The sequence below is a fragment of the Centropristis striata genome, chromosome 4, assembly GCF_030273125.1.
Source record: "Centropristis striata isolate RG_2023a ecotype Rhode Island chromosome 4, C.striata_1.0, whole genome shotgun sequence".
NCBI classification, from domain to species: Eukaryota; Metazoa; Chordata; class Actinopteri; order Perciformes; family Serranidae; genus Centropristis; species Centropristis striata.
Window position 1 is genome coordinate 16,405,605 of NC_081520.1, and position 27,225 is coordinate 16,432,829.

The 27,225-nt window shown below is 39.1% G+C and overlaps 1 protein-coding gene across 4 annotated transcripts in view; it reads left to right on the plus strand.

The window, feature by feature from the left end:
• Positions 1 to 27,225, plus strand: part of aplp2 (amyloid beta (A4) precursor-like protein 2) — a 69,298-nt gene that overhangs the window by 36,976 nt on the left and 5,097 nt on the right. Inside the window, exons 4-16 of one of the 4 annotated variants that reach the window (XM_059330709.1) lie at positions 2,621 to 2,733; positions 6,135 to 6,358; positions 7,541 to 7,740; positions 8,202 to 8,369; positions 10,304 to 10,437; positions 12,006 to 12,080; positions 13,040 to 13,198; positions 14,862 to 14,990; positions 20,540 to 20,639; positions 21,433 to 21,606; positions 22,286 to 22,321; positions 23,988 to 24,070; positions 25,127 to 25,204. In XM_059330709.1, coding sequence (XP_059186692.1) covers positions 2,621 to 2,733; positions 6,135 to 6,358; positions 7,541 to 7,740; positions 8,202 to 8,369; positions 10,304 to 10,437; positions 12,006 to 12,080; positions 13,040 to 13,198; positions 14,862 to 14,990; positions 20,540 to 20,639; positions 21,433 to 21,606; positions 22,286 to 22,321; positions 23,988 to 24,070; positions 25,127 to 25,204 — 1,673 coding nt within the window. The remainder of the gene's footprint in view (positions 1 to 2,620; positions 2,734 to 6,134; positions 6,359 to 7,540; positions 7,741 to 8,201; positions 8,370 to 10,303; positions 10,438 to 12,005; positions 12,081 to 13,039; positions 13,199 to 14,861; positions 14,991 to 20,539; positions 20,640 to 21,432; positions 21,607 to 22,285; positions 22,322 to 23,987; positions 24,071 to 25,126; positions 25,205 to 27,225) is intronic. The other 3 variants (XM_059330711.1, XM_059330710.1, XM_059330712.1) reach the window with 3 other exon arrangements.

Here is a 27,225-nt window from a genome sequence, read left to right on the forward strand (position 1 = left end):
CTCATCCCTTTTAAAGTAAGTAATGCATTGGGTTTTTTTTCTTATGGAAAAGTACAGTAAATAGTATAAGCAAGATCCACCAACATCAAAAGTGAAAGCTCCCTTGTAGCTTAACCCTTTATCGGACAAAGAACTATATTTGGTAACTTCAGTGGGTATCAAAACTGGGTCCCCATGTCTCTCTGTTTGGTCGTAGAACCACATGGATTTCTTCCAGCTAATCAGCAAAGATCAGGCTACGTCACAGACAGTGACATCATGACATCTGACCAATCAGTATGATGATAATATAATAATATTAACTTTATTGACCTCGACCTCTAGTGTAAAAATGACAAATTTAGAAAAAAAAAATCTTCAATGACTTTGTGAATTTACTAGATAAAAGTGGCAAATCTACAAGAAAAAAAGTCACAGATTTAAAATGGCAAATCTGCGCGAAAAAAGTGGGGGGAAAAACAACTTTTTTCTCATAGATTCACCACTTTAAAAAATGTTCTTGTAGATTTGCCACTTTAATCTCGTAAACTTTTTTCTCAAAATATTACCCCCTCCCCCGGGTCCGTATGTTTTTTTACACATGTGTATGTAATATCCTCCAATATTCTCTAGGGTTGAATTTGGAATTTGCAAGTATTTCAATGAGTGCCCTATTTAGGGTTAATGCCACTTTCAGAGTGTTGTTTTATGATATATTCTATTATACTCTTTAAATGCCACAGCTTGTCAAGATGGAGGTCATTTTAACCACTTAATATAATATTGGGTAGTTAAGGCAATGCATCATATGTTATATCTCAAAATCTTCATTTGCAAAGGCACTATAGCTGTCAAATAAATGGAGTAAAACACAAAATTAAGTGTAGTAAATTATACATTGTAGCAGGGTTTGCAAAAAGTCTTGAAAGATTGGAAAATGCTTCATTTTTAATGTGTTTTTAAGGTTAGGAAAATGCTTGAATTTGAATAAACTTTTGTCTACACAATCTCTCATGCAAACCAAAAAATATTTGTATATTTTAAATGAACTATCGCCTCATCACAATTGTTTGTGTGTTTGTTGTTCCTGGCATTTCAAACCAGATCTCTTGATTCCTTACTCTACTTACTCAGTGATTGCTGTGGGTATAAAGAATTTCTCTAAACTTTATTTTTTGCAGTTGCACTTACAATGTAGATGTAATGCTCAATGACTTGATAGTCTGGAAATGTTTGGTTAGATACCTTAAAACTCCTTGAAAAGTGCTTAAATGGAACTCTTTACGAACCTAGTAGTCAAAAAAATAGATTGATAGTTTGTTTAGAGTTTAAAAAGAGAAAAACATCCATCACAATGACCTAAATCCCAAGGTGACATTTTAAAACTTCTTTTTTTAGTCCAAAACTAAAATATATTCTATTTAAAATTACAGAAAGCACAAAAAAACAGCTGCACATTTTTATAATTGAGCATTTTCTCTGCAATGGTAGCATGGAAAACTGTATCTAAGTACAGTACTTGAATAAATGTACTGAGTTACTTTCTGCCAGCACAAAGTAGAAAAGCAGGAGAATGAAGGTCTGCAGGGATGAGGGGGGTTGTGTGAGGGGGTGTTACTGTATCTCCTGGGCGGAGATGAGAAGCAGCTGCCGAGTCCTCTGCTATTTCCAGCTCTCTCCTCTTCCTATCCTACCCTCTCATTTTCCAAAACACTGCTTTTTCACCCTCTGCCTGCCTGCTTTGCCCAGCTCATATGAACTGCTCCAGCAGCTCTGCCTCAGGCCGAGGTCGCGGCAAACCTCGAAATGAGCAGTTATAGGAACGACTCCCAGTCACCGTCGCAAAACCTCTAGACCCTCATTTGTGTGTTTTCAGTCCGCCCATTCCTCCGTCGCTCTGATCTGGACTTTGCCCTGAGCCTTCTATTCATCTCTCCCTCGCTCCGCCTGGCTTTCCATCTGTTTCTGATGGCAGTGTTTCTACCTGAGTGCCTCGTCACGCTGCCAGCCAATCGGCAGACGATGTCCTTTTTAATCTTTCTTTTGACCCCTGCGCCATATGCTTTCACACACACACACACACACACACACACACACACACACATGCACACACACACAGACAGTTTTCAACCTGCAACTATTCATAGGAATTCACAAGATTTCTTTCATGTCATTTATTTCCCCCGGATCTGCTTTCTATCAGCTCGTTCTATGAATAAAACATCTCCGAATTGAATCAAGCAAATGATATCATTGACCTGCAGGAAGTGTCTTAAAAGAGTCATAGTGTGAAACCTGATTTTCTCCACTGCCATTTTGATTGCCTAGTTACAGATGTGGCAATAGAAGAGAGATGAATCCTTATCGGCTTCGGGTGCAGAGGCAGATGTTCAAGTGTCAAATGCCCTTTCTGTTATACAGCTGTGATTAAATGTATAGGGCCAAGCAGCTATGAATTATTGAATCGTGCCTCTTTTTTCACTCCCCTCATCTGCTATTCCTTTTTTAGTCCCTCTTTGTGATTTATTGTTTCTAACCCTGCCAGTGTTTTTGAGCAGTGACCTGGCAGGGAAATTATTTTTTGGGACGGATTGGTGGTGTGACTAACTGGAGTGTTGGTCCGTGTGATTTGCTGTTACAGTGGGAGAGTTCGTGAGTGACGTGCTTCTGGTTCCAGAGAAGTGCAAGTTCTTCCACAAGGAGCGTATGGACATGTGCGTCAGCCATCAGCAGTGGCACGGTGTGGCCAAAGAGGTAAGGAAAGAACTGCTTCATAGGAAACAGTGGGGGAGGCTGTATCTTTGAGATAGCTCAGCAATGGAAAAGAAAAGTCATGTGGGAAAAAGGAAGCCTTTAGGATCAATTTAAAGGGGAAACTTTGCCAATTTTGAACCAGCTTTGTGTCATTGCAGTGTGGGTAGAACAACTATAAGCAGATGAAGGGTGTTTGGCTGTCCTCCATGTAGCCAGTACCCAGAGCTCGTCGCTCAATTGCCGGAAAGAAGTCCGCCAGTTGACATTCCCACAAACACTAAACCGGATAAAATTGGCATGAACTTTACTTTTTAAAGATTAATTTGGGGTTTTTTGCCCTTACTGGATAGTACAGCTGAAGAACGGACAAGAAATGAGGTAGAGAGAGAGGACGATGATCAGATACACTGCAATAAAGGGGTCTAAAAACAAGATAAAAACACTGAATCTGAGGGAAATTATCTTGCTGCATGGACAGATAATTTCTTAAATTAGGATTGTTAAATCTAGAAATAAGCATGTTGAACACTTAAAATAAGAAACTAACTCTTAAAACAAGATAAATTATCTAACACTTCTAAATCTAAAGTTTTTTTTATCTTGTTAAGAAACAAATAATTTGCAGTGCACTCTGCTCAGGCCAGTTCATCATTTAAGAAATCTTGTCAAGTGAAATTATCTGTCCATGCAGCAAGATAATTTTCCTCAGATTTAGTGTTTTTATCTTGTTTTTAGACACACCTTTTTTGCAGTGTACACAGGGCACAACCTCTAGCAGGTGTGTCAAATTCTCACATAGCCAGATTTATCGCCACAGGGCTGTGTCTATGGAGCTATAATTATTCTGGGATAAGGGAAAAAACACTCCAACTTGTTTGTATTTCTTTAAACTGATCACAATCTTGCTAAGCCCCAGGTGCAGCAGAAGGGGAGGAAAATTCTGTCTGAAATATACGACTAAGACTATGGAGCCTCTAATAAATAAACAGAAATCTAACAAAACAAATGTTTTGCCCTTTCTCCCTGTCATACTGGTCACAATTTCCTTACTTTTCAAGCTCTGCTCTTCTCTCCCTAATATCCCTCACCTGTCTCTGTGAGTCTCTGAAGCCCTCTGATCACAGGCTGGCAGGGAGCCCTCACATTTCAGCTCCTAATCAGATTAGTGTTGTGGCCGTAATGCAGCTAATCCCCCCTGGGCAGAGCCAGAGCCGGCCCTTGGGGGCCACTCTGACCACGACAGTAGGAGCAGCAGCACACCGAGCACCATCACCCGTTTGCTCTTGTCTCTCCCTGCCTCGTGCTTCACGGCTCTTCTTCTTCCCTGACACGTATTACAAATGCCTGAATCCAAGTATCATCTGCAGCCTTAGATAGTGTGACATCCAGAGGCACAAACGACCTACATTCAATAACAAATTTGTTGCAGCCAAGCAGTAATAAATCTTACCAGTGGGAACATCTGCGTAAGAAAAATGACTCAAAAACAATCTTAGCTCCCTCGCCAACTGCCACTGAGATGTTCTTAAGCAGGGCAGCTAATCCTCCACTGCTCCACTGGAGTTTCTTAGCAGCCATCAGTTAAACTGAAGTTGTGCTCTGTACTAGTTCTTATATGAAGCACAGCGTGGTTGAGAAATCGCACATCAGTTAAAGGACTGCATGACTTTTTGGAAGTGTGGCCCATTAATCGTTTTAGTCAGTATGTGACAAGAGAACCAGCTCTTAAATCAGTATGCCAATATTCTGTTGGTGGATGGATGAAAGGGACGAGCACTTCACTAGAAGTTATAAAATATAAACTCTCTGCACCTGTGGGCGGATAGATGGTTACTCTACGCCTGCCAAGACTGGTGAAATAAAGGACAACAAATTAAGAGTTCATTTTCAAAAACAGATAAAAGCCATTTTAAACATGATTGTGGCAGTGATTTTTTTAACAAAACAAAACTGGTTTAACATAAATTTCCTGGCTTACACAAAAAAACATGGTTAAGGAAAATATATAAAACTGAAATATAGTATAATATATATGCTATGAATCCTTTACATGATGTCTTAGCATTAGATTTCTGGAAGACATTGAACATACACAATAGAGGTTTTCATATTATGAAAAAATACTTTTAAAAGTTATGTACAGGCATAGAATGAAGAATACAGACATTGAGATTTGGGTGTTTACATTTTACAAGACCGCTTTAAAAGAGGGGCGGTCACCGTTTACGGTCGATGGACTGGCCAAAAATGTTTTATATATTTAAATTATCAATTGATATTGGTATTTATATATGTATATTCAAAAATATTGTGTTTATTTTAAATATAGGTATTTTGAATTATTTGAATATTATTAAGAAAATAGTTTACATTTGGACAAAAAAAAGGTGCCTGTAAAAGTCACATTTTTACTAGTACACTGTAAAAAAATGTCTGTAGATTTTATGGTGAAAAACTGCTAAACCATGACAGTAAAAGACAGTAAAATGATAAATAGGTTAATTCAGTTTCACTAACAATGAAACACAGTAAATGTATATATCAGCCAAAACAGTATTTTTTACATTTTTTATTTTTTTAAATACATTACTCCACTGTAAAATACACTGGCACCATGTTTGTAGCAAAAATATACTGTAATATTTATTTTTTGTAAAAAATACTTTTTCTCACTGTTCAATGTACTAAACACCATATCTCTAATAGAAATATACTGTAATATTTAATGGTAAAATCTTTAATTTATGCAGCATTTATAAAGTATTTTCTTGTCAATCATATGGCAAAACAGCGTTTCTTTTGATGGAAAAACTTTTTATTTTTTACGGTAAAATATCGAATAAAATGGCAATCTTAAACGTGAAATCAACAGTGCTAATATAATTTTATCGTAATGTTACAAAAAGTTGCATCGTATTTATTACGGTAAAGTTCTGGCAACAACAGCTGCTGTTTTTTTACCATAAAAACAACAGTTGTTTTTTTTAAAGTGTGCATTTAATTTACTTCTGAGAGAAATGTGAGGAAAAATGTACTATAAACACTGGTAGAAAACTCTCTTCTTCCAGCAGAAAACACAACTTTTGCACTCAGGAAGATATAGATAATAATAATAAATAAAACCCAAGAGCTTTTTACTACAGCATGTCAACAATATCACGTGACTAAATTAATTAAACCTCCACAGTTTCCTCCCACCGTGACTCACACGCTCCTCCATCTGGCATTGTTGATGTAGTCCTCTGACTCTCCCTTGTTGAATAAAGGTTAAACAAATGTCACCTTGTCAAAGCTAAAGTTGATACTTTAAAGAGGCCTTGAAACCACAGCAGCTTCATCAATCTGGAGCCCTGTGTGCCCGTGTTCAGTCGATATCATCTCTTCTCTTTGCACCCTGTCAGGCCTGTGCCAAGAGCTCCATGGTGCTGCACAGCTACGGCATGCTGCTGCCCTGCGGCATTGACAAGTTCCACGGCACGGAGTACGTGTGCTGCCCCGCCTCCCGCACCGGGGAGGCCGCTCCACCTTCCCTGCCCTCCCAGGAGGACGAGGACGAAGCAGAGGAGATTGAGGATGAGGAGATTGACGAGGCAGACCTGGATGACGAGGATGCCGTAGAGGACAGGTGAGCAGTGTGTGGTTGTGTCCATGAGCGTGGCGTGTCTGAAATATTGCGAGTGTAACATACCGGATGTTACTCTTGTGAAGGACAGGTATTACTGGCCATCTGGATGAATTAAAGTGCCATGACATTGACCTACGGAAGCTGCTCTGCCTTGTTTGATAAATCACTCCGGTAACACTTTACAATAACCATCTACACTGCAAAAAAGCCAACTTGTATTTTTTGGCCTAAAACAGTGATTTAAATTGGTAAAACTTGAAAATATAAATTATTGATATTTAGGGCAATAATGTAAGTTAGCACAACAAAGCAAGCCAGTTGTCTGCTCAAAAACAAGTTTGTGAGTTGTTGTTACTTATATCTTTAAGTTGGGGTTCACAACAAGGAGCAATAGTTCTGCTAACTCTTATTTCTTTGTTGTGAAATGTGGAAAGTCAACTTTCCGAGTTGCCACTAGGCACTTGAAGTCTCATTGTAGCTGTGCTGCCTCGAGCTGGAGTCCACACATGTAAACAACCCTTATCATGTTTCAAATTACAGTTGAGTTGACAAGAATTCAGAGTTGAGCAAACTCAAAAGCAAAACTTAAAATATTTTGTTTAATTGTCCAATTTAAAATTTTATCGAAGTGTGTTGCCTTGAAATTTTTCACCCAATGAGTTCACCCAACTTTTCTTTTTTTGCAGTGTAAGTAATGTTTATAGATGGTTTATAAACCAATTATTAACCATTTACAAAGTGCTATACATATTTAATATTTAAATGTTTTCAAACAATTTCTTTAAGGTATATGAATCATTTTTTAAATAATTTACAAACTTAACATTGGTATTAAAAATGTTATAATGAGTGCCAAACTATTAATAAACTAATAATTATAATGTAATTGTTTGTTAATGGTAGAAAGAAAAAAGAAACAACTTACATTAATATACCATATATTTGGCATTTATTAATTATAGTTCAACATTAATACATTTTCTATTTAACATTCTAAATGGCCTATATACGGTTTATAAATGATGATTAAACTTTAATAAAATAATAGATTAATAGATTTAATATAATCTGTTTACCATCTATAAATGATGGTTATTGACAAGTGTTACCATCACTCCTCTTCCTGGCTTCCACTCCTTCACTCAATCACCTCTTCCTCCCCTCCCTCCCTCTCTTCCTCAGCGAGACCCCAGCTGATGAGCAGCCCACACAAAAGGAGGATCCAGTGGACGAGGACGAAGACGAGGACGAGGAAGACGAGGAGGACTACCACTACGTATATGAGGACGAGGAGGTAGATAAGGAGGACGATTATGAGAAGAAAGACAGCAGCAAAATGTCAGAGAGCCAAGATGAGGACAAGACTCTGCAGGAAGTTAAAGGTTAGTAATGAGTTGTTTTAAATTATAATGTACCCCCCCCCCCCCCCCCCCCTCTCGCTCTCTCTCCCTTATTGGCACTTTGCCCACCACTTAAATATAATCAAACCTTTTTTAAGTTTTAAACTATAGGCAGTTAAGCTTAAATCTCAGCCAGACTGTAATTAGATAAGTGTATGCATCAGCAATACTCTTTTCTTCACCTCACAGCAGCCACTGTAATGAACTGTTCTGCTTTATCAGACTGCAAGGACGAATCATTCTGCTTTATTTGTAGCCGCTAAATTATGCTCATGTACAAAAAGCAGTTGCTCCAGTTTTTTATTGCTCTGTTTAACCATATGTGTAGATGTAGCAGACGCAAGGTGTGTTTCAGGTGGTAGTTTTATGAGTGATTGTGATAGTGAGTGGAATGAAGTGCTGCCCCCGGTGGCCGGATGATCTAACAAGCTGTCCCCTGGCAGCGGTGTGCACCCTGGAGGCAGAGACCGGCCCCTGCCGTGCCTCCATGCCCCGCTGGCACTTCGACATGAGCCAGAGGAAGTGTGTGCGCTTCATATACGGGGGCTGTGCCGGCAACCGCAACAATTTCGACTCAGAGGAGTACTGCATGGCCGTGTGCAAGCGCCTGAGTAAGTCTCACAGGACAGAGGCTGGTTTGAAAACAACCCCCCTCCTCTCTCTCTCTCTGTTTGTGTCTTGGCTGCAGACTCTCCGCTGAAAACACTTTAGGGTAATATAGGTTTAGTCTGCCACTGACCTATAAGCAGAACACCTGTTCTGCAGTCTTCAGCTGTCACTCATCATATCACTACAGCTGTTATTAGCACGTCACCTCCACCACAACAATCACTACAACTAAATTCACTCAACACCATTCTCTTTTCTTTTATTGTTTCACTAATGTATCAAGTGCTGCAACACAAAAGTAATTTTGTTGCTTGTTTTGTAAGGGCAAAACATTTATAAATCCAAAGATATTTAATTATTTAATAATTTAATTGCAATTCTTCACTTTTAAGAAGCTGGAAGCAGATTTTGTTTGGTACTTTTGCCAAACAATTTGTCCAATAGATTTGTCAAATTACAGTTTCAGCAATGTATCACTTAATAAAATGTAAATTAGCATAAAATTCTTAACCAATAGATCTAAATGTTTTCATTAATGCCAAGCACTGGTTCATTAGCATCAATTTATTCTTTACTTCAGATGGTCTGTTGAACTATTCAGTAATAACTATATTTGACAGAAGGAAAATAACCTTATATCAGGTTTATCGGAATAAATGAATTACTTGGATTTATATAGATATTTATATTTGAGATAACAGTTGAATGCTTGCTCAGATCCATACTAATATCTACTTATTCTTTAATCAAATTTTCAAATTGAATCATAATTCTGCCCAATGTTAAAACATTTGGCAAATTTTGCTTTGATCCTTAAATAAAGGGAAGTTTTTGTAGAATTACTGTTTATTTTACTTAGTAATGCATCAAAATGTAAGGTATGATTTTGGTATCGATACTAAAACATCATTTTGGAACTAGTGTTGAAGTCAAGACCTTCTTATTCATTTGGGATACAAAAGTAAAATTAGAATTTAAGAAATACTCCAAAAGTACCAAATCAAAAAACATTCTTCCTTCTTCTTAATTTAGTGTTCATTCATATGCATGCAACTTCAGACACACTTTCCAGAGTTTTCTTTCTTCTCTGTTTGCCTGTCAATGTTCACTTCTCACTCATTTTTTCATGTCTGTATGTCTGTAAACAAACTGTCTGTCTGTCTGTCTGTCTGTCTGTCTGTCTGTCTGTCTGTCTGTCTGTCTGTCAGTCACAGAGCACTGCCACTACTTTTGCTAGAACCCCAACAGCATATGTCAGCAAGCACCTTTTTTTTTTTGCACCTTACACTGACTCACGTCTCATTAATCCAAACACGTCTCATCAAATTGGATTTTTCTTTTGCATATATTTGAAAATAAATAGATTTTGGGAGCTGATGCAGTAAAGTTCAGAGCGGGAGCGATGCGTTTATCCGTTAACCTGTGCCTCCTGTTTTTGACGGTGAGGTGAAACGATGAGGTCTCTTCCTGTTTGCGAGCCTGGAGCGTTATTGTTTTTGCGAGTTGCAGCGGTGCAGGGAGTGAGTCCTGCGTGACTGTATAGCGAGGAACCCAGAACAGAGCCCTCTGGTCTCGCCCCACATGACCCAGCCGTCAAACACGGAGATATTTCCATTAGTGTTGGAGACGCGACCTGTCAGCAGAAAGCCGATGGGAAGATGAAAGGAATTCAAAAGGAAAGACTGTCAGATTCTTTTAAATTTATCAGAGTTACTGAGGGTGGAACAACGCCAATGAGAGGAGTGCTTCTGTGAGGATTTTTGTCCAACTTCAATCTGCATTCCACTTTCAACTCTCTTTCTCTCTCTGTGCCCAGTGGTCTGTCTGTCTTCGTCTCTCTGCCTAGCTGTGTCTGCCTCGATCTGTCTGTGTCTTTGTCTGTCTGTCTGCCTGGTTTGCAGCCCTGTCCACTCACCATCTGTTCTTGAATTTGCAGCCATGCCACCAACTCCTCAGCCCACCGATGATGTGGACATCTACTTTGAGACCCCGGCCGACGACAAGGAGCACAGTCGCTTCCAGAGGGCCAAGGAGCAGCTGGAGATTAGGCACCGCAACCGCATGGAGAGGGTGAGTTACCAGGCAGAGTGCTCTTCTAATTAAAGAGGCAGTAACTAAGATCTCAATGGCACAAAATTAATTTTAAATACATACTGGTAAACATTTGGAAGAGTCAGATGGCTGAGAGGACTACCACATACTTTTAAATGGTGGTTTATGCTTTTAGGTTGTATAATGTCCTCTTTAAACATAGTTTTTATTTTGTATGAAGTGTTTGTTTTGTACAAGGAGATAGTTCACCCAGACTGATAATTGAAAGGGCAGAAAGAGGTTAAGATCCCTCTGAGCAGCAGTTGAGTAAAAAGAGAAGAAATCCCCAGTGTTTGGGAAAAGAAACTAGAAGCCTATCATCAAAATGTGTGCAGATTTAAACAAGAGCAGGCTCCTGTTTAATGTCAAGTGCACAATGATGCCTATAACAAGCTAGAATTTCCCAGTGGTGTTGCTTTAGCGAAGCTATACTTTAAACTTCAAAATAGAAATAGAAAGTGAGTCGACGGGTTAGCACTGTTGGAAATGGAACAAAGAATATCAACTGAACATACTGACAAATTACAGTTCATAGCTATCTACGCTAACCGCTGCAGAAGACCCATAAAAATGGACTAACTCAATATTTAGAGTCCAGTTATGATCAAGAATCACTTGCATTTTCTGGACTGGAAACCAATTCAAAATCAAACAGTATTTGTGGCAAAACAATATTCTCCCTGTCATGCAACACTGTAGAGACATCGACTGAATGAAAGTTTCAATCATTTAATTACCAGTATTCTTCTTTTGAAATCTATTTCAATTGTAAGTAATATGTTTACTGTCTGAATGATACTGTTTTTATATCTGTTGAAATAGCTATAATTAAGGGAAAGAAGGCAAAAACTCAATATAGCATTGTAATATAAATGACATAAAGTTATTCCAAAGTTTTGAATGGTAGCGTACATTAGCTGTTGTACTGATCAATACAAGCAAATCAAAGAATATTTTCTAGCTTTTAAACCACCGTCTGTTTTGGAACATCCGATCAAAACTTGTAATACTTGCCTAATCGCTGCCTTTTGAGCCAAAAACTACAAAACAAAAGCAGTATTATTGTCAAAGAATGGATTAACATTACATCTACAAGATGAATAGAGCTTGTACCCTTTAATAAATTGCACTCATGACATTGAAGATATTGGCCTTTGTTAAGGTTTTTCAATCAAAAGCAATCATAGATAGAAGAAAATAAACAGACGGATGGGTTCATAGAATTAGTTTTGTCTTTCTTAGTAACTGTGATGCAGTTTGTGACCTATTTTGAGAAAGAAGAAAAATTCAAATTATAAAGAAGTCAAATAAGAACAAATTTAAGATTTTTGTAGTTTAAGAAAATATATTTTAAGAAAGCTGGTTGGGGTGAAGCTGGGAGAAGCTGCTAACTGAGAGAAATCCCATTCAAGAATAAGGAAAATAGAAAAAAAAATACTTTTTGCCTATGTGCAACCAAATGTTTTAATTCCCACAAAAAATTTTGAGTGGCCAGCTGCAGTAGGACCACGTTGCATCTCGCTTCATTTCCGTCTGTCTCACTTTAGGTAAGAAAAGAGTGGGAAGAGGCTGATCGCCAGGCTAAGAACCTGCCCAAAGCTGAGAGGCAGACATTGATCCAGGTAAGACACTGATCCTTTCCCCTTGGAGTCCCTCTTTTGTCCCTTTGTTTGGGTGAGATATGATGGCTTACACGCCCTGGGCCCCCTTACTCCCTGTGCCGTTAAAGATCCCTTTCCCCTGGCTGCTCTATCTTTATCACTCTGGGGCTAAATAAGGGCACTGTCTGAATGGGGAGACTTCTAAATGAGTCCCTAACTCCCTTGACAAGCCTGAGAGGCGACATGAGTGAAACCAAGAACCAAGAGGTTTTTTTTTTAGTAGAAGTTAAAAAATCCCTGTTGTGCCTTACTGTTTAACCCTTAATAGTGCACTCATTGAAATACTTGCAAATTCCAAATTTCAACCCTGGAGGATGTTACATACAGCCAGAATGTGTAAAAAAAAACTAAACATACGGACCCGGGGAAGGGGGGTAGCCTAATATTTTGAGAAAAACGTTTACGAGATTAAAGTGGCAAATTTACGTGAAAAAAAGTTGCAGATTTATGAGGTTTAAAGTGGTGAATCTGCGAGAAAAAAAATGTTTCCCCCCCACACTTTTTTCTCGTAAATCTGTGGCAGATTTGCCACTTTAAATCTCTTAAATCTGCCATTTTTTTCTTGTAGATTTGCCACTTTAATCTAGTAAATTTGCAAAGTCATTGAAGAATAACTCTGTTTGTACGACTGTTTCTTGCTGATTTTTTTCAAAATTTTTCATTTTGACATTGGAGGTCCAGGTCAATAAAGTTAATATTATTATATTATTATCATACTGATTGGTCAGATGTCATGGTGTCACCGTCTGTGACGTAGTCTGATCTTTGCTGATTAGCTGGAAGAAATCCATGTGGTTCTACGACCTCACAGAGAGACATGGGGACCCCATTTTGATATCCACTGAATTTACCAAATATATTTCTTCGCCCGATAAAGGGTTAAGGTGCATATACATATGTATTTATGTTTTTGTTTGCAGCACTTCCAAGCCATGGTGGAGTCCCTGGAGGAGGAGGCAGCCAGTGAGAAGCAGCAGCTGGTGGAGACTCACCTCGCCCGGGTGGAGGCCATGCTGAATGACCGGCGCCGTCTGGCCCTGGAGAACTACCTGGCTGCCCTGCAGGCCGACCCCCCCAGGGTAAACACCACACACTGGCCTCTGAGTGCATCTTTTATCCTCTCCTCACCTCTCTCTCCATCTGTCTATTGCTTTTTCCTCCCCTCAGTCGATGAGCAAACACACACACACACACACACACACACACACACACACACACACACACACACACACACACACACTCACTCACACACACACACACACACACATATCTGTCAGACCACGCTCACACCTTACACTACTTATGGCCTGTGGCTAATCTCATATCCTGTCAAAAGACCCTCTGCCAACTTGCAATTCATCATGAGGAGAATGGATTACTGCAGCCAGAAAAACACATTCTAAAATCCCCCATGAGCACAAAGTCAATCACATTTGAACCTACAGCTATAATCCTGTCGCCTTTTTTTTTTTTTTTTAATTCCTCTTATCTAATAGTCTTTTGATCCTTTTGCCAACACACAGGTTGGCAATCTGTTGCAGGGTCCTGGTGGCCTCTCTTACCACCAGTGTCTGGCTTGGTACCCTAAAAGGAAAGACTTAAATATTCCTATTTTGTAGTCATTTCAAAGGTAATAAGTAAGGTAACCTGACCTGAGAGCAGTCATTTCTAATCTTGCTGCTGTTACACCTCAAAAATGGTTAATTGCATCATCTGTGGTGAGATGCTATTTCGGTAGGTGCTGCAGAAGATTTAACGTCATGTCATATGCCATGGATTTTTTTTGCACCGTGACCTCACATTCGACAATGTTCTTGTCATCCTTCTGCCCAGATAAATGAAGGCTGGGAATAGAGTGGGCTTGTTTCTGATGATAGGCTCATCACTAAGTGGGTTTGTGGGTCATATTGTTTCACTTTTAATAACTTAAATCAAATAGACCTGTATCTGATGAAATGTGAATCTTTTGAATAAAGCATTTCAAGATATGTGTACTGAAAACACCTATGATAAGGACCAATTCAAAGTATCATTGCATTACAAATAATGGAGTGAGAATATGGAACAACTGCAGCAATGAAATGAAATCATGCACAACAATTGTTAAGTTAAAAAGGCTTATGAAAAATGATATGCTAAAAAAGTATAGGTTGCAAACTGGATGAGGACGTTCTTGTAACTGCCTTCAGTGTTTTGTTGTTGTTGTTATTTGTTTGTTTGTTTGTTTTCTTTGCGGGAGTAATAGAAATTCTCCAATCTAATTTGTTTGATATACTATGGTTGACTGATAATAAAAGAAATACATAATGATAATAATAATATACATTTATTTGACATTAAGTGGCTATATATAGAGAGAAATCTCTTATTTGAAGTGTGGAGTACCAGGGGAGAGACCTAGATAAGTATTTTTTACTTCAGCCTACTCCCTTTTTTTTCAGAGCAAAATGATGTGAAATGAAGGAAATGCATATTGAATACTAAGTTAACTGGTTCTTATATTTATCGTATTACTTAGACGGGGCAGATGCATGTATATGTATAGGGCTATAATATAGGACCTTTATGTACATCTGTATAATGGTGACTATGTTAGTATGTGTATGTATACGTATATGCATCTAGCCTACGTTGTTGTAGTTTATGTTGTTTATTTTACGGTTTGAAAAGAAGAATTTAAAAAAAAAAGAATAAGAATGTGTTTCACCACCTATCTTCTTTCTACTCCGTGTCCTCCCTCAGCCCCACCGCATCCTGCAGGCCCTGAGACGGTACGTCCGCGCTGAGAACAAGGACCGCCAGCACACCATCCGCCACTACCAGCACGTCCTGGCTGTGGATCCTGAGAAGGCTGCTCAGATGAAGTCACAGGTCAGTGTTTTCACCCTGATAAGCATGACGTCTGACTAGGTTTAGGTTTAGGTTTAGATTTAGTTTTATTTTATTTGCACAGTTAGAATTACATATAATGACAAAGATAACATATAGTGTAAAGTGCAGGGAGAGGCAGAAAACCCAGATGGGCTTATTTAAAGCCTCCACCTAAAATTTCATAGTTATTAGAAAGTAATAAAGTAATAAGAAAAAAACATACGTATAACATCAACAATTTATAATGACAATAACAAAAACAATAAAAAACAAAAATGAACATGTTATAAAATGTATTTGTGTGTGAATTAGAATTTTAAAACAGCAGTTAAATGAGCTTTTAGACATCTTTTGAAACATTTTAAAGAGATGGAGTCCTTTGCCAGATGGGAAAAGGTTTTACATAATTTGGTCCCCCTAAATGTCACAATAAATTGACCTCTACATGTCAGAAATCTTGGAGGATGAAGATCTAAAGACTGACGCATTGGATAAGAGTGAACCTGAGAATTACATTTAAAATAAGTTTTAAAGTGCTTTGGAAAGTTTTGATGGTCTGAATATACCTTAAAATAAAAAAAACATATTTGAGAAATATTGATGTCATGAAACAGTAAGTATTTGGAGTTTCTGACTAACCATCTAAACTCCAAAATGTTCCATTTAAAGACAGTGAAAAGCACTTTTTGACCCACCTGCCCGAAACAGTGATATTTCCTGGTAAGTTTAAACCACAGATTGTAGAAAGCTCGAACTCATCCTACCCGCAGGTTGACCTCCGTCCCTGTGGGTTGACCCACTCCTGTCCAAAGATCTTGTAGTGCATGTAGAGTAAACAGTACACTGAACCAGTAGTCTGAACTAGCCATAACTTTATAAAATAAAATGTAACAAATAAATACATACACATACATTTACAGAGGGTTTTTTAACTAAAATAACAAATGTATAAGGTATTAAAATTAATTTTATCCATCAGCACAATATTCTATGCAGTATTAGTTCATACATTTTTGTTAGAATTATTATTTTATATGCATACCATAAATTGATCATCAACTGTGTTGCCCTTTAGTTTTTTGTACTTCAATTTGGTTAATAAGTACCTGCCAATATTTTGAGGTTTTGCATCCTGAGCTAGTTTCAACCTAATGTATTAGAAGCTGTGTCAGTAAATGTGAAGATCTCACACTCCTCCTATTCCCGCTCAGACAGGGGAGGGATAATGATGTCTCAGCCTGCTCCTCTCTGCCCTGTTCTGAAGTGTGTAGGAGGTAGAAAGAGTGTGTGTTTCTCTGAGTTGAAGCCCAGGAGGAGTGAGTAGGCTCGTCTGACGGAGGGAGGGCAGGTGTTTCATTCACTTAAGCCTCAGCCGAAGATTAACATTGCGCAGGTCTTGTGTAATGCTGGACTCTGAGCCGCTGCACAGGGATTTGGCTGGAAGCTCCTCTGTTAGATGTACTCGCCTGTTTGTGTCAGTGCCCTTCGACACCATTTATAGTTATTCTCCACCATTACAGATAACTCAGCAGATGGATGAAACAACATGGTGCGGAGGGGAAAGGACCGGAGGGTTGCTATTTAGATGAATCGTAGGATCTGGGAGGCTTTGAGCCTCTGTGCTCAGTCATGGGAAGCCAATCTGTATTGCTGTGCTCTCAGTGTTTATTTGTCAAGCCTAGTTCCTGTGTATTTCTCCACTCAGCCAATCCTGCAGCATTTTTAAATCTGCGTTATCAGTCTTTGTAACTGTTTGTCGATCTGACATGTGACTTAGAAGTGCATGACAATGGAAACCTTTGTATTTAGAGGGCTTTCTGTGCTTTATGTAACTGTGTTATGTGACTTTCTGAGATCAAGATTATTGTTTTTTCTGATAAAAGCCTCACCTGTCTAGCATTGGAGAGGTTTCCTGATGCATTGAAATCTTGACTCCTACACTGGGACATGTAATCTTCATAATGAGGATTGTTTGTCAAACATCGACAGGAAGGTGCCACAGGGGCTGCATCATGCCTTTTAAAAGGAAAGGTGCATTATTGCCATCTGTTGCTGGCTGTGATGCACTGCAGCCATGTGTTGGGAGATTAAAACAGTCAATCATCATAGAGGGAAATAAACACCAGTTACCTGCCAAGAGCTGGTCAGCTCTGTCAGTGACTGGTAGTTTTTCATATTCTGCCAACCGCTTTGGCAGCTGAAATGTGAAAATATTTCTCCTCTGAAAACATCATATTGCTGGTAGAAAACGTAAAACCAACTGGAGAATTTTTTGGAAGTTTTGTATCGTTCGATCAAAGTAGTTTGTTGTTTCAAAGTGTGATGTTTTGGTGATCATTGTTGCTGACAGGCAGACGATCCTGTCAAGTTGGTTCAGAGCTGCAGGACTGATTTGAATATTACATGCAGCAACTTGTTTTATGTCTGCAAGTTGGCTGGCTGTGAGCGAGTCTGGGTTCTTCTCAAGAAAATATGCTCTCCAGCTGAAAGCACATTTCTGACAGTTCTGTTTACATTTGTGAACGTGAACGACTCTCTCCCTTAAGAACATTTACATTCTGGGATTCTGGGAAGAGAACAGTGAGCTGATCTGTCCTCAATTGCACACTGTTAAGTCATTTATCACATTTATGACATTTTACAGTCTGTTTCTTGGTTGCACAGATTAATCAAGAAAGGGTATATTCAGATTTGCACTTGTTTCCATTAGTTCTGCACTGTAGTATATAGTTTCAGTATTGACATTGCAATGTGCGCATGTGCAATAGTCACATCGCAGGATATGCAACGTCAAGTAATGCTACCTATACATCAGAAGACTTTGAAAAGATTTGGAAAAGACTCCCAGAAAACTATCGTGTCTCACCTGCTCACATCTAAAGACAAGTGTTTAGAGTGTACAGACTGTCAATCTTTCAGGGTAACTATTTACAAGACTAAAACTTCTTTTAGCAGTTTTTTCCATCATGCTCTTAGTAAAAACTTACAGAATGGAGGAGCTCTAGTGTGTAAAAGAAGAGGAGAAGACGCCACAAAATGCCCCTCACAAAGCTGAAAAAGGGTTTCTGTTTGTCTGACATGAAAAGTTGACTATTTTAGAGTAAAAATAGATATAAGAAAGAATAAAGGAAAGGAACATGTAGAAATGAATTCATTATATACATGTATGTCCTATTTAATTATAATAATATAATATATAATAACTACATATATCCGCTCTATCAACTTTCATTTGGTTAATCATACATTAATCATCGTTTATATATTACTTATTTATGTAGGTTATATATTTATTTATACATTTTAACTGGGTCTCCTTACTGTTCGCTTTACTAAGAAACAGCGCCCCCAAAAATCCCGCTTGTGGCCGTAAATATATGGCATCACTATATTTTTATTGAGGCATTATTGTGATGTTCCTTTTTCCTGTGGAAGTGGTTTTACTGGCCGGTCTGGAACCGGGGACCTTTCCCCCGCTCATCTATTGGTTGGTTATTGTGTTACGTCACTGAGACTTGAGATAATATCAAACACGTTTGATATGTTACAAACCCAAGACTAGGAAAAGACTGATATGAAACAGAGCAGATTACTACCTTAAACTTAACCATGGAGATGACGGGAGCGCCGTGACTCCAGTAAAACTCCAGATTTACTAAAGACTTTCAGCTTTTACTCTGGGACTGGGGAAATCTGTTGGTGTAAGCCCAGCATTAGGCAAATTAACTTGTTTGCTGCTTTATATATGTGCAATTCTACAGTCAAATGTGCAAGGTTCAATTTCATAATGAGCCCAAAAATGTATATTGTTTTGACACTTCTCACTGGTTGGGGTCTGTGCAGTCTTCATGGGGATTCAACCCTGCATGTTGGAGACGTCCACTTGATGTGGGAGGATCCTCTCATGGAAACTTTCCATCTCCATTTCCATCTATGCATTGCATGTACAACGAATGTGTTCATGAATAAATTGTTTCCAAGACCAAAAATGTCTTCATAGATATATCCTCTAAATCAGTGATTCCCAACAGGGGGGGCGCCAAAGATCCATGGGGGGTCGCGAAGCCCTCTTGATTTTAAGGGGTGTAATAAATCCAATGTGTTAAATATAGATGAGTCAGCATTTAATTCATTACTGGGACAAAAACAACTAAATAAGGGCTACATTAAATGTTTATTCATTTATTTAAATAGAAAAATCACTATAGAAAAGTTTAAAAATAAAAGCTATACGCAAGAATAAGGAAATGTGTAACATCCCTCCTGCAGTAAACACAGGTAACCTCATAGCGCTAACCCCCCCTTAACGTTAACCTCACCTGTCAGTAACCTCACCTAGCGGTAGCCTCACCTAGCGGTAACCTCACCTAGCGGTAACCTCACCAAGCGTCAAGGAGACGAAAATGCTGAAAATCTCAAAAAGAAAAAGAGAGGGTACCATGAAAGTCACATTGAGTTTGGCTTCATAGATGCAATGGACAATGGGGGGTTGCCAAAGTTTACAATAGTAAAAATGTGGGTCCCTCAAGAAAAAGGTTGGGAACCACTGCTCTAAATGTTGTTGTCAAAATGCACCAGATGGATGCATTTAAGTTTGGAATGTACAACATTTTCTTTAGGGAGAGCATTGCATCAGACCCCCCTAGAGGATGAAAATTCCTGTGGGATATTTTTTCATATCGCAGAATGCCCTAGTTTCCATGTGCGTCGTTTGCAAAATGAAGGTTCTACACACAATTCTTCATCTGCTTCTCCTTCATCATTTTCTGTCTCCTCTATAGTATGTGTTGTTTTGTTCTTCTTTATCTTTTTGTTTGGTTTGTATTTTCTTCCTCCTGCTGGTACCTGTTTCTGGGGATGATTTTCAATCTTCTTGTATGCGTTATCTCACTGTATGCACCGTGTGTTCCCCCATTTCTCTGTGCACATCTCAGGAAAGCCAGATCTGTAATCTGTGTGATGCTATTAGGTGACAAAACTTGCAACCCCAGCAGTAAACCAATAAACTCAAGAGAATTTCAAGGGGATTTTTGGGGATAAGGGTGTATTTTCTGGTTCATTTATGTTCGCTTTTGAATAAATACTGTTGGGATGAAGATTTTATACTAATAGTTGGCAAATCACTCTGTAATTAGTTGTCACTGGATTAGTGTTCAAATGATTATTCAGTTAATGGATTTGTCATATGCCATAAAGTCATTCATCAACAATTTAATGAGTATTTTATTAAGGATTTTCAGCTTTTCTCTATCTTATATCATTATAAATATAATGCGATTGTGTTCTTCACTGTTGTTCAGGCCAAAAATAAGCAGCATGAAGACAACACTTTGAGCTTTGGGAACTTAAAATGATCCTTGTTTTATGGCATTTTAAAGGCATAATAATTAATCCATTAATAAAACAAATTCAAATTTTTTCCATTAATGACTATAGCTGTGTGCATGATAACATTCATTCATCAAAATCAAGATTACTTTGTCCTTTATTTTTGAAATAACCAAAATACTGTGAATAAAAAACCCTGTTTGTCTGTTTTCCATCACCAGGTGATGACGCACCTGCGTGTGATTGAGGAGAGGATGAACCAGAGTCTATCTCTGCTCTACAAAGTACCTTATGTGGCCGAGGAGATTCAGGATGAAATTGGTGAGTCCTGTTCGGTCTGAAGCCCCCGGGGAGCTTGGTGTGCTGTAATAAGAATTAAGTGAAATGAAATCAGTGATGGAATTCACACATGTGCCCGACAGATAAAGCCAATACATCACATTTCCTCTGACCTGCAGTTATTTTTTTGCTTGTATCTGTTGCAGAATGACAAAAAAAACAGTCTTCTCTTTGTAATAAAAGAAACTCAAATATAGGAGACCTGCAGCATTCTTTAGTACTCTCTGTAAACCAATTATCAGAGACACAGAGAGAAGTATTGTCTTTTCCTCAGCATGAATTTATGCAAGGGAATTAAATAACAGATTCTGCTCCGTGTTCTTAAGGGTCTCTGCACACCAGCTCTCATTTTTTCAATTAGATCTAAAGCTGGAAACTGTTACTGGGAAGTATTCATCTCCAGTGGTACAATTTAAGACAGGCAATGTCCGGCATGTTTTATTATTTTCTATTGTTTCCTTTGGTTCATTAAAGGAACCACAGCATGGTGTTGCAGCGCAGATTAAAGTGGAGCGGGTGCGGTGACAGAACTGGGTCACAGCTTTCACCATGCAGCATCCTGTTGGGAGATGTGCAGATTTACACGGAAAATAGTTCTCAGAAAAATACTAATTGGTAGTTAGCAGAAATGGGAACAGACGTCTCTTGCAGCAGCGACTCTGCTAACAGTAATTGGTGAAACTCTCGTTTTGCACATGGCTCCCATGTCCCAGGTTGACAGGTGTTAGCGTGTGCCAGGCTGGCTCATAGTCTGTCATTTGCTCTTTTTTTCCAGACGAGTTACTCCAGGAGCAGAAAGCTGACATGGACCAGTTCCTGTCGTCTATCTCCGAATCACAGCCAGATGTCACCGTGTCATCAGAGGAAAGCGTGGAAGTCCCAGTGTCCGAGGGAAAACCCTACAGGCCCTTCCAGGTCACATCCTTGGGGTCCCGTTCAGAACCAGAGGGTGAGCAGCTCCAGCCTCAGACACAGTCACAAGCAGCATCATGAACACTGTGGCTGTATGGAGAACAATAGGCCATACACATAAGTCTCTCTGAAGGACATTGGTGACGAAGCACACCAGAACTGTTGCACAGTGAGGGAGAGTAGGTTTACAATGTGTTATTTTGCAGATGGAAATGTGTTGGGTTTGGACTTATCTGTGCCTGCACAGCTCCCCTTGGCCTAGCCTTCAACGCAGCACTACTGAAGTTCAGATAAATGCACAAAGCCTCAGGCTTGGTGCCGAGCTGGAGCCAAAAGCTTAGGGAAAAATGCGCAGTTATGGCTCTCTTCTTTGTCACATTTGTGCCAAACAAAAGATTGAGTCCTCAAGGAGAGAAAAAAAGTGATGGATGGAACACTTCCAGCAAGATGGAGGGCAAATTTCAAGTAAATCCCCAAGGAACATTTAATATACATGCCAACACCCCAGAGGGCTCAGACAAAGCCAGCCAATTTTGATATGGCTCCTTTTTTTGAGTTTGGTAAATTTATTTTCGGACTCCTCCCTGCTGGACTCTTTTCCTAATCAATTAACACAGCTTGATAATCCTGCCTTTTCTCTTCTCACCTAAGTTAACTCTCTTCTTTCCTTCCCCTTTTCTGTTCTTTTTTTTCTGTTGCTCATTTCTAATGCCAAGGCGATCTATCAGACTCCCCACGTGCCTTCAAGAAAGGTTGGTGCCTCTGTTGCGTCTTGTTTTTCTGCCCCACCCACCCCTTCTCCTCATCTCCCATCTACTAGTTTGTCCCACTGTTCTCCCTCTTGGTGTAATTTCGGATCCTCTCTCTCTCCCACCATTTCTATTTTATCAGAAGCCATCTGGTGGTTAATTTTCTACTTTTTTTTGATGACTCACATGGGCTGCGTGGTTGGATTTCAGTTGCTGTTATGCTTTTCATCATACTAGGATTATCACCTCATGCTGAATAGTAGAGCAGTAGAGATAGGACCCAGCCAGCTCCCGTCTCAGAGAGACTCTTCAGTCGTGTGTTCGCTGTCATCCCGTCCTCCGTACATTCGTCAAAACCACCTTGCTTAATTATTTCCCCTCCTGCACACTCATTCCCCTCATCAGTCGCCTTTTTCCTGACAGGAGCTGTGTGATTTAGTGGCCCTGTCTGAGGCTCAGTGTTTCCGCTGCTGACCCACAGCCCAATCTAAATTGGCCCAATTTATCCTCCAGGACCTGAGACAGGGACGCCATTACGTCACCTGTGTTGTCTGATTCGGGCTTAACCTTGTGATCCTACCCAGTGAACACAAAGACACCTTCCACTTATTGTTGAATCTAAATTATATATTGATTTATTTTTTTGTGTGGGGGGGTATGAGGGTGCACAACATCCCAATCTTATTCACTTTGTCCCTCTGCTGTTGAAAAAAAGACAGTGAAAATTTGCCACATTTTCTAAATAAATAAATAATTTGCTTTGTGTCATTTGACTAATTGATTTATGGAGTAACTGTTCAGCACTTTTCCAAATCCATGCAGATGAGAGGTCACATTGCAGTGCTCCCATAGAGGTCACTCCTGTTGTGCTGTGTGTGTGTGTGTGTTATTGTGGCTAGCTGTGCACCCAGCAGTACCATCTGATAACCTGCCAGAGTTTCACACGTCACTCCTGCTGAGTGAGGCTCGTAAACACACATCATTGTTCCTCTCTTAATCCAAAGGCAATTGTACTAATCTTAAGCGTTTGGCACCGCCTGGCAGCAGACAATAAGTCGATGCCGGACTCATCGCTGCTGTACATCGCTCACAGAAAGGACCCTGCCCTCATTACCTCGCTCGCTCTCTCTTCTCTCGGTTCTTGATTTATTCATGGCATATCTGGTGTGTGTATATTAATAGATCCTATGCCTATTCCAAAACCATCAGTCTAACATGCATATTTGACACTCTGGCCCAGTTTTTGCTTTAGCCACTTATACTGAAACCCACAGGTTTTTTTTTTAAATAATGATGTTAAAATCTGATGGAAATATGAAGGATTTGTACATGAATAGCAGTGATGCAGAGTTTTGACCATGACTCCTAATAGTTAAGAAAGGTTTTTTTAATGAGTCAGTGTAAGCTATGTGCAAAACACTATTTTGAGAGGGCCTTTGTGGAGAATGTATGGTCAGTGTCATGTTGGCGTCACAGTGCTCACACTGTGCTGAATGGAAGAAAGGGCTTTGTTGTCACCAGTGCACTGAGGAGACTGACGCCAGGAGAAGAGCTGGATATCTATGTGCAGCTGTCTGCCATCAATACCACCATCCTTGTTTGTTTGGTTGTTTATTTGTTTGTTTGTGCTGCTCTGCTGTTATTGACTGTGCTCCTTCACCCCCTGCAGGCTCCGCCATGTCTGGTTTAGACGGTCTGATAGGTGCTGAGGAGAGAATCATCAACAGCAAGCCCAAGATCAGCGACAATGTGGTAAGAGCTTCGCTGTCACTTTCATCGTCCTGTTTGTGCCTCAAAGCTTTTCTAACTTGCTCAACACGTGAACTGAGAGCAGCATTGTTAAAGCAGGAGAAATAATGTAAAGATATTGAATTGTGTTAAATATCCTGTAACAGACAACGGCTTAATTTCATTCCCACGACCTCAGGCCGAGGCAACTGAGCTAATGATTGAATCTAATGAGTACATGCAGCACTTTCACATAGCTCTCTTAAGTTCAGCTGTTAACGAGTCAGATTATCCCAGTAACTATGTTGTCATAGTTACAACTATCTCACACTGGGCTATGTGCGTGTCTCTCTTCGGCCTCTGCCAACCGACCCTCATTCAGATCAACTCCACACTTTGTTCGGCAGTCATCGCATGTTACTTTTCTTTGCCAGACACACCATTCCTCCTCATGGATTTTCAAACGATTGCCTGGCTGCAGAATCTGTGCTGTGTTTCGCATGCTAATCCAACACCAACTGCAAAGCTGTGTATTTGTGCGTGTGAATATGACTCATGCAAGTTTTTTGAATGCATGCATGTTTCTTTTTTTGGAAGTGACAGTTTTCTAAGACGGAGCAATCTGAGGTTTTAAAATAACAAAACACCTAAAATGTCTACAGTGATTATTTCTTTGTGGGAAACAGACTCTGGACTGCTCTGTCTCTACGAACAGCAGATTTTGTATCTGCCTCCTGAACACACCCACTTCCACTCACAGCGCTTCTTCTTTAGAGCTCTCGGTAATGAGTGGCTGACAGTCTGTTTAGAAAGACATTTAACTGTGTGCCTAAAAGAGAGTCTGTTGTTGATGCTTGCAAACCCCCTCCCTCTCTCCTTCCAGTCCGTACAAGACAGCTCCGAGTGTATCATCACCTAAACACAGATAATCTTTACAGTTTACTTCGCTGCACATTCACGCCCTCTCACTTTCCACCTGCCTATCTCTCTCTTTCTCTCCCTATCTATCTCACACACGCATACAATCTCACACACACATTGTGGTGAGTGTAACCTGGGCTCCCCTGTCTGTGTTGACAGGTGATTGATGAGTCTCTGGATGTTAAAGAAGTGGTTTACAGTGCAGAGAGAGTCAGCGTTATGCATGATGATGAGCTGGTGAGTATAGCGGTGCCCTCCACAGGGCTCTTTGGGGAACTGTAGTTATCAGTAGTGGGGAGAAGATGAAAGAAGGAGGGAGTGTGGGGGTGCAAAGATACCAGTTCTGCAGCTGAATAATAAAAAAATATAATAAAAAAACACAGCTTTGGAACAGATCCCAAATCCCCTCTCTTGTTTTTGTTCAATATGTTTTGGTTATTTCTGCATGGGTGCATGTTTGTTATGTGATTGTATCTGAATGTACACATTGAAAATCTCAGTGATATGATGAATGTGAATCCACACAAGCTGAGTGTGCTCAGTTTATGTGTGAGAATGAGCAGTAAGAAAAAAATCCCCAGTGGCTGTCTACATATGATTAGTTTGTGTCATATGTGCCAGGTTAAATTGTGAAGATGAGTGTAGGTGACTGTGGTTGTGTGTTTATACTGAATTGGCAAAGATATTACACAATCTTCCACAAAGACACATTTCATGCATGTGTACACACGATCACGAGTCAATCATGTCTTACAGATCGTCCGCCAAAAGGAATATTATCTCTGCTTTACTGTGGTTTTATTAAATAACATGACAATAAAGGGTTAATTTTCCTCCAGTTATTTCATCGCACCATTTTATAGCTACTCTGAGGAAGACTAATCTCTAAAGGGATATTTTTACTCTCTATGCTTGGCAAAGTTGAAATCAATTTACCTGCAGGGCAGAACAATCAAATTTCTTTCAACACAAATTAGTTGTTTTCTATTATTTTTCCTTCTAAATTAATTAAAAGAGAAATTCGTACATGTGTCAACCAGGGTGCTAATCTTATGTCTTTCCATTATGTCTATTGATCATGATACAATTTACTCACCGCTACCCCTGTAGGTATTTGGGAACATTATTCTAGTAAATAAAAATATTGATCGGGGTAAGGAGTGTGAGCATACAGCTGGAAAAAAACCATGTCAGATTTACAAAATCATTACAAACACTGTGAGTCTGACTAAGCACAGATGGTTGTTTCTAGAGTTGATCAATTTATGGCCTATCAAGACATATCTGTAACTTTTAGTATCAGCATACATGTGTCTATATTTCACAAGTTCAATGTAAATAACATTTCTGTATTCTACAAACAAAGGGGTGAAGAGTCGAAAAACAAATGAGAAATTATTTAAATCAAACAAAAACACACACAAAGAAAAAAAAAAGTTTGCTTATAAGTTAATTGTGACCATGGCTGTAGGTCTGCATGTTACATGTGTGGAGGTTTAAATGTGCAGTCCAGGAAAGTTTGACACAATCTCAAATTTGTGGCAATGTGAGCCATGTTACATAAACCAAAGTTTCTCTACTTTTCAGTGCTTTATGTAATTTCTCAACCAGACAATTTAACTGTTTTTGTTTTTCCAGTTAAGGAGTATTATTCTGCCCGCTAATAACATTTTAAAGGTTGCAATCTTGAACTTCTTGGGTTTTCTAACCTGCTTGAAAATATCTAAAAGAGTTTGGGAAATACATTTACAGTAGATAGATAATTCAGCACAAAACGTGTGTGTTAGAGTAGCAGGCAGCAGCCTAGAACAGTAAAAAAAAAAAAAAAATGTTTTTAATTTGCAGAAAACGGTGCTTTAAGTGATTTGTAGATAAGTATCTTTGTAGAAAAGTATCTTTATTCCCTCAGTTTTCATTTTCTAGAATTCATTGACTCTGATACAGTTTATGTATCAGTGCAACATAGAAAAGGTCTATTTTCATCAAAAACAATTCACTATTTCAGCCGGCATATCAGTAATAATTTTTTTCCCCTTTAAAATCACTATCAGTCTTAAAAATCCCATTGGTCGGGCTCTAGTTGTGCCTTAGCAACCCCTGTTGCTATCAAAGTGAACTACACAGCGTTGTTTTTCATATCGCAAATGTCAGATGTGGTTATTAATGTTGTCATGATCATTGGTCATAATGGAAATTAAGAATATGAGAATAGGATTTTGTGTATAATTTTAGATGGCTGGATGAGCGTTATTAGAAAT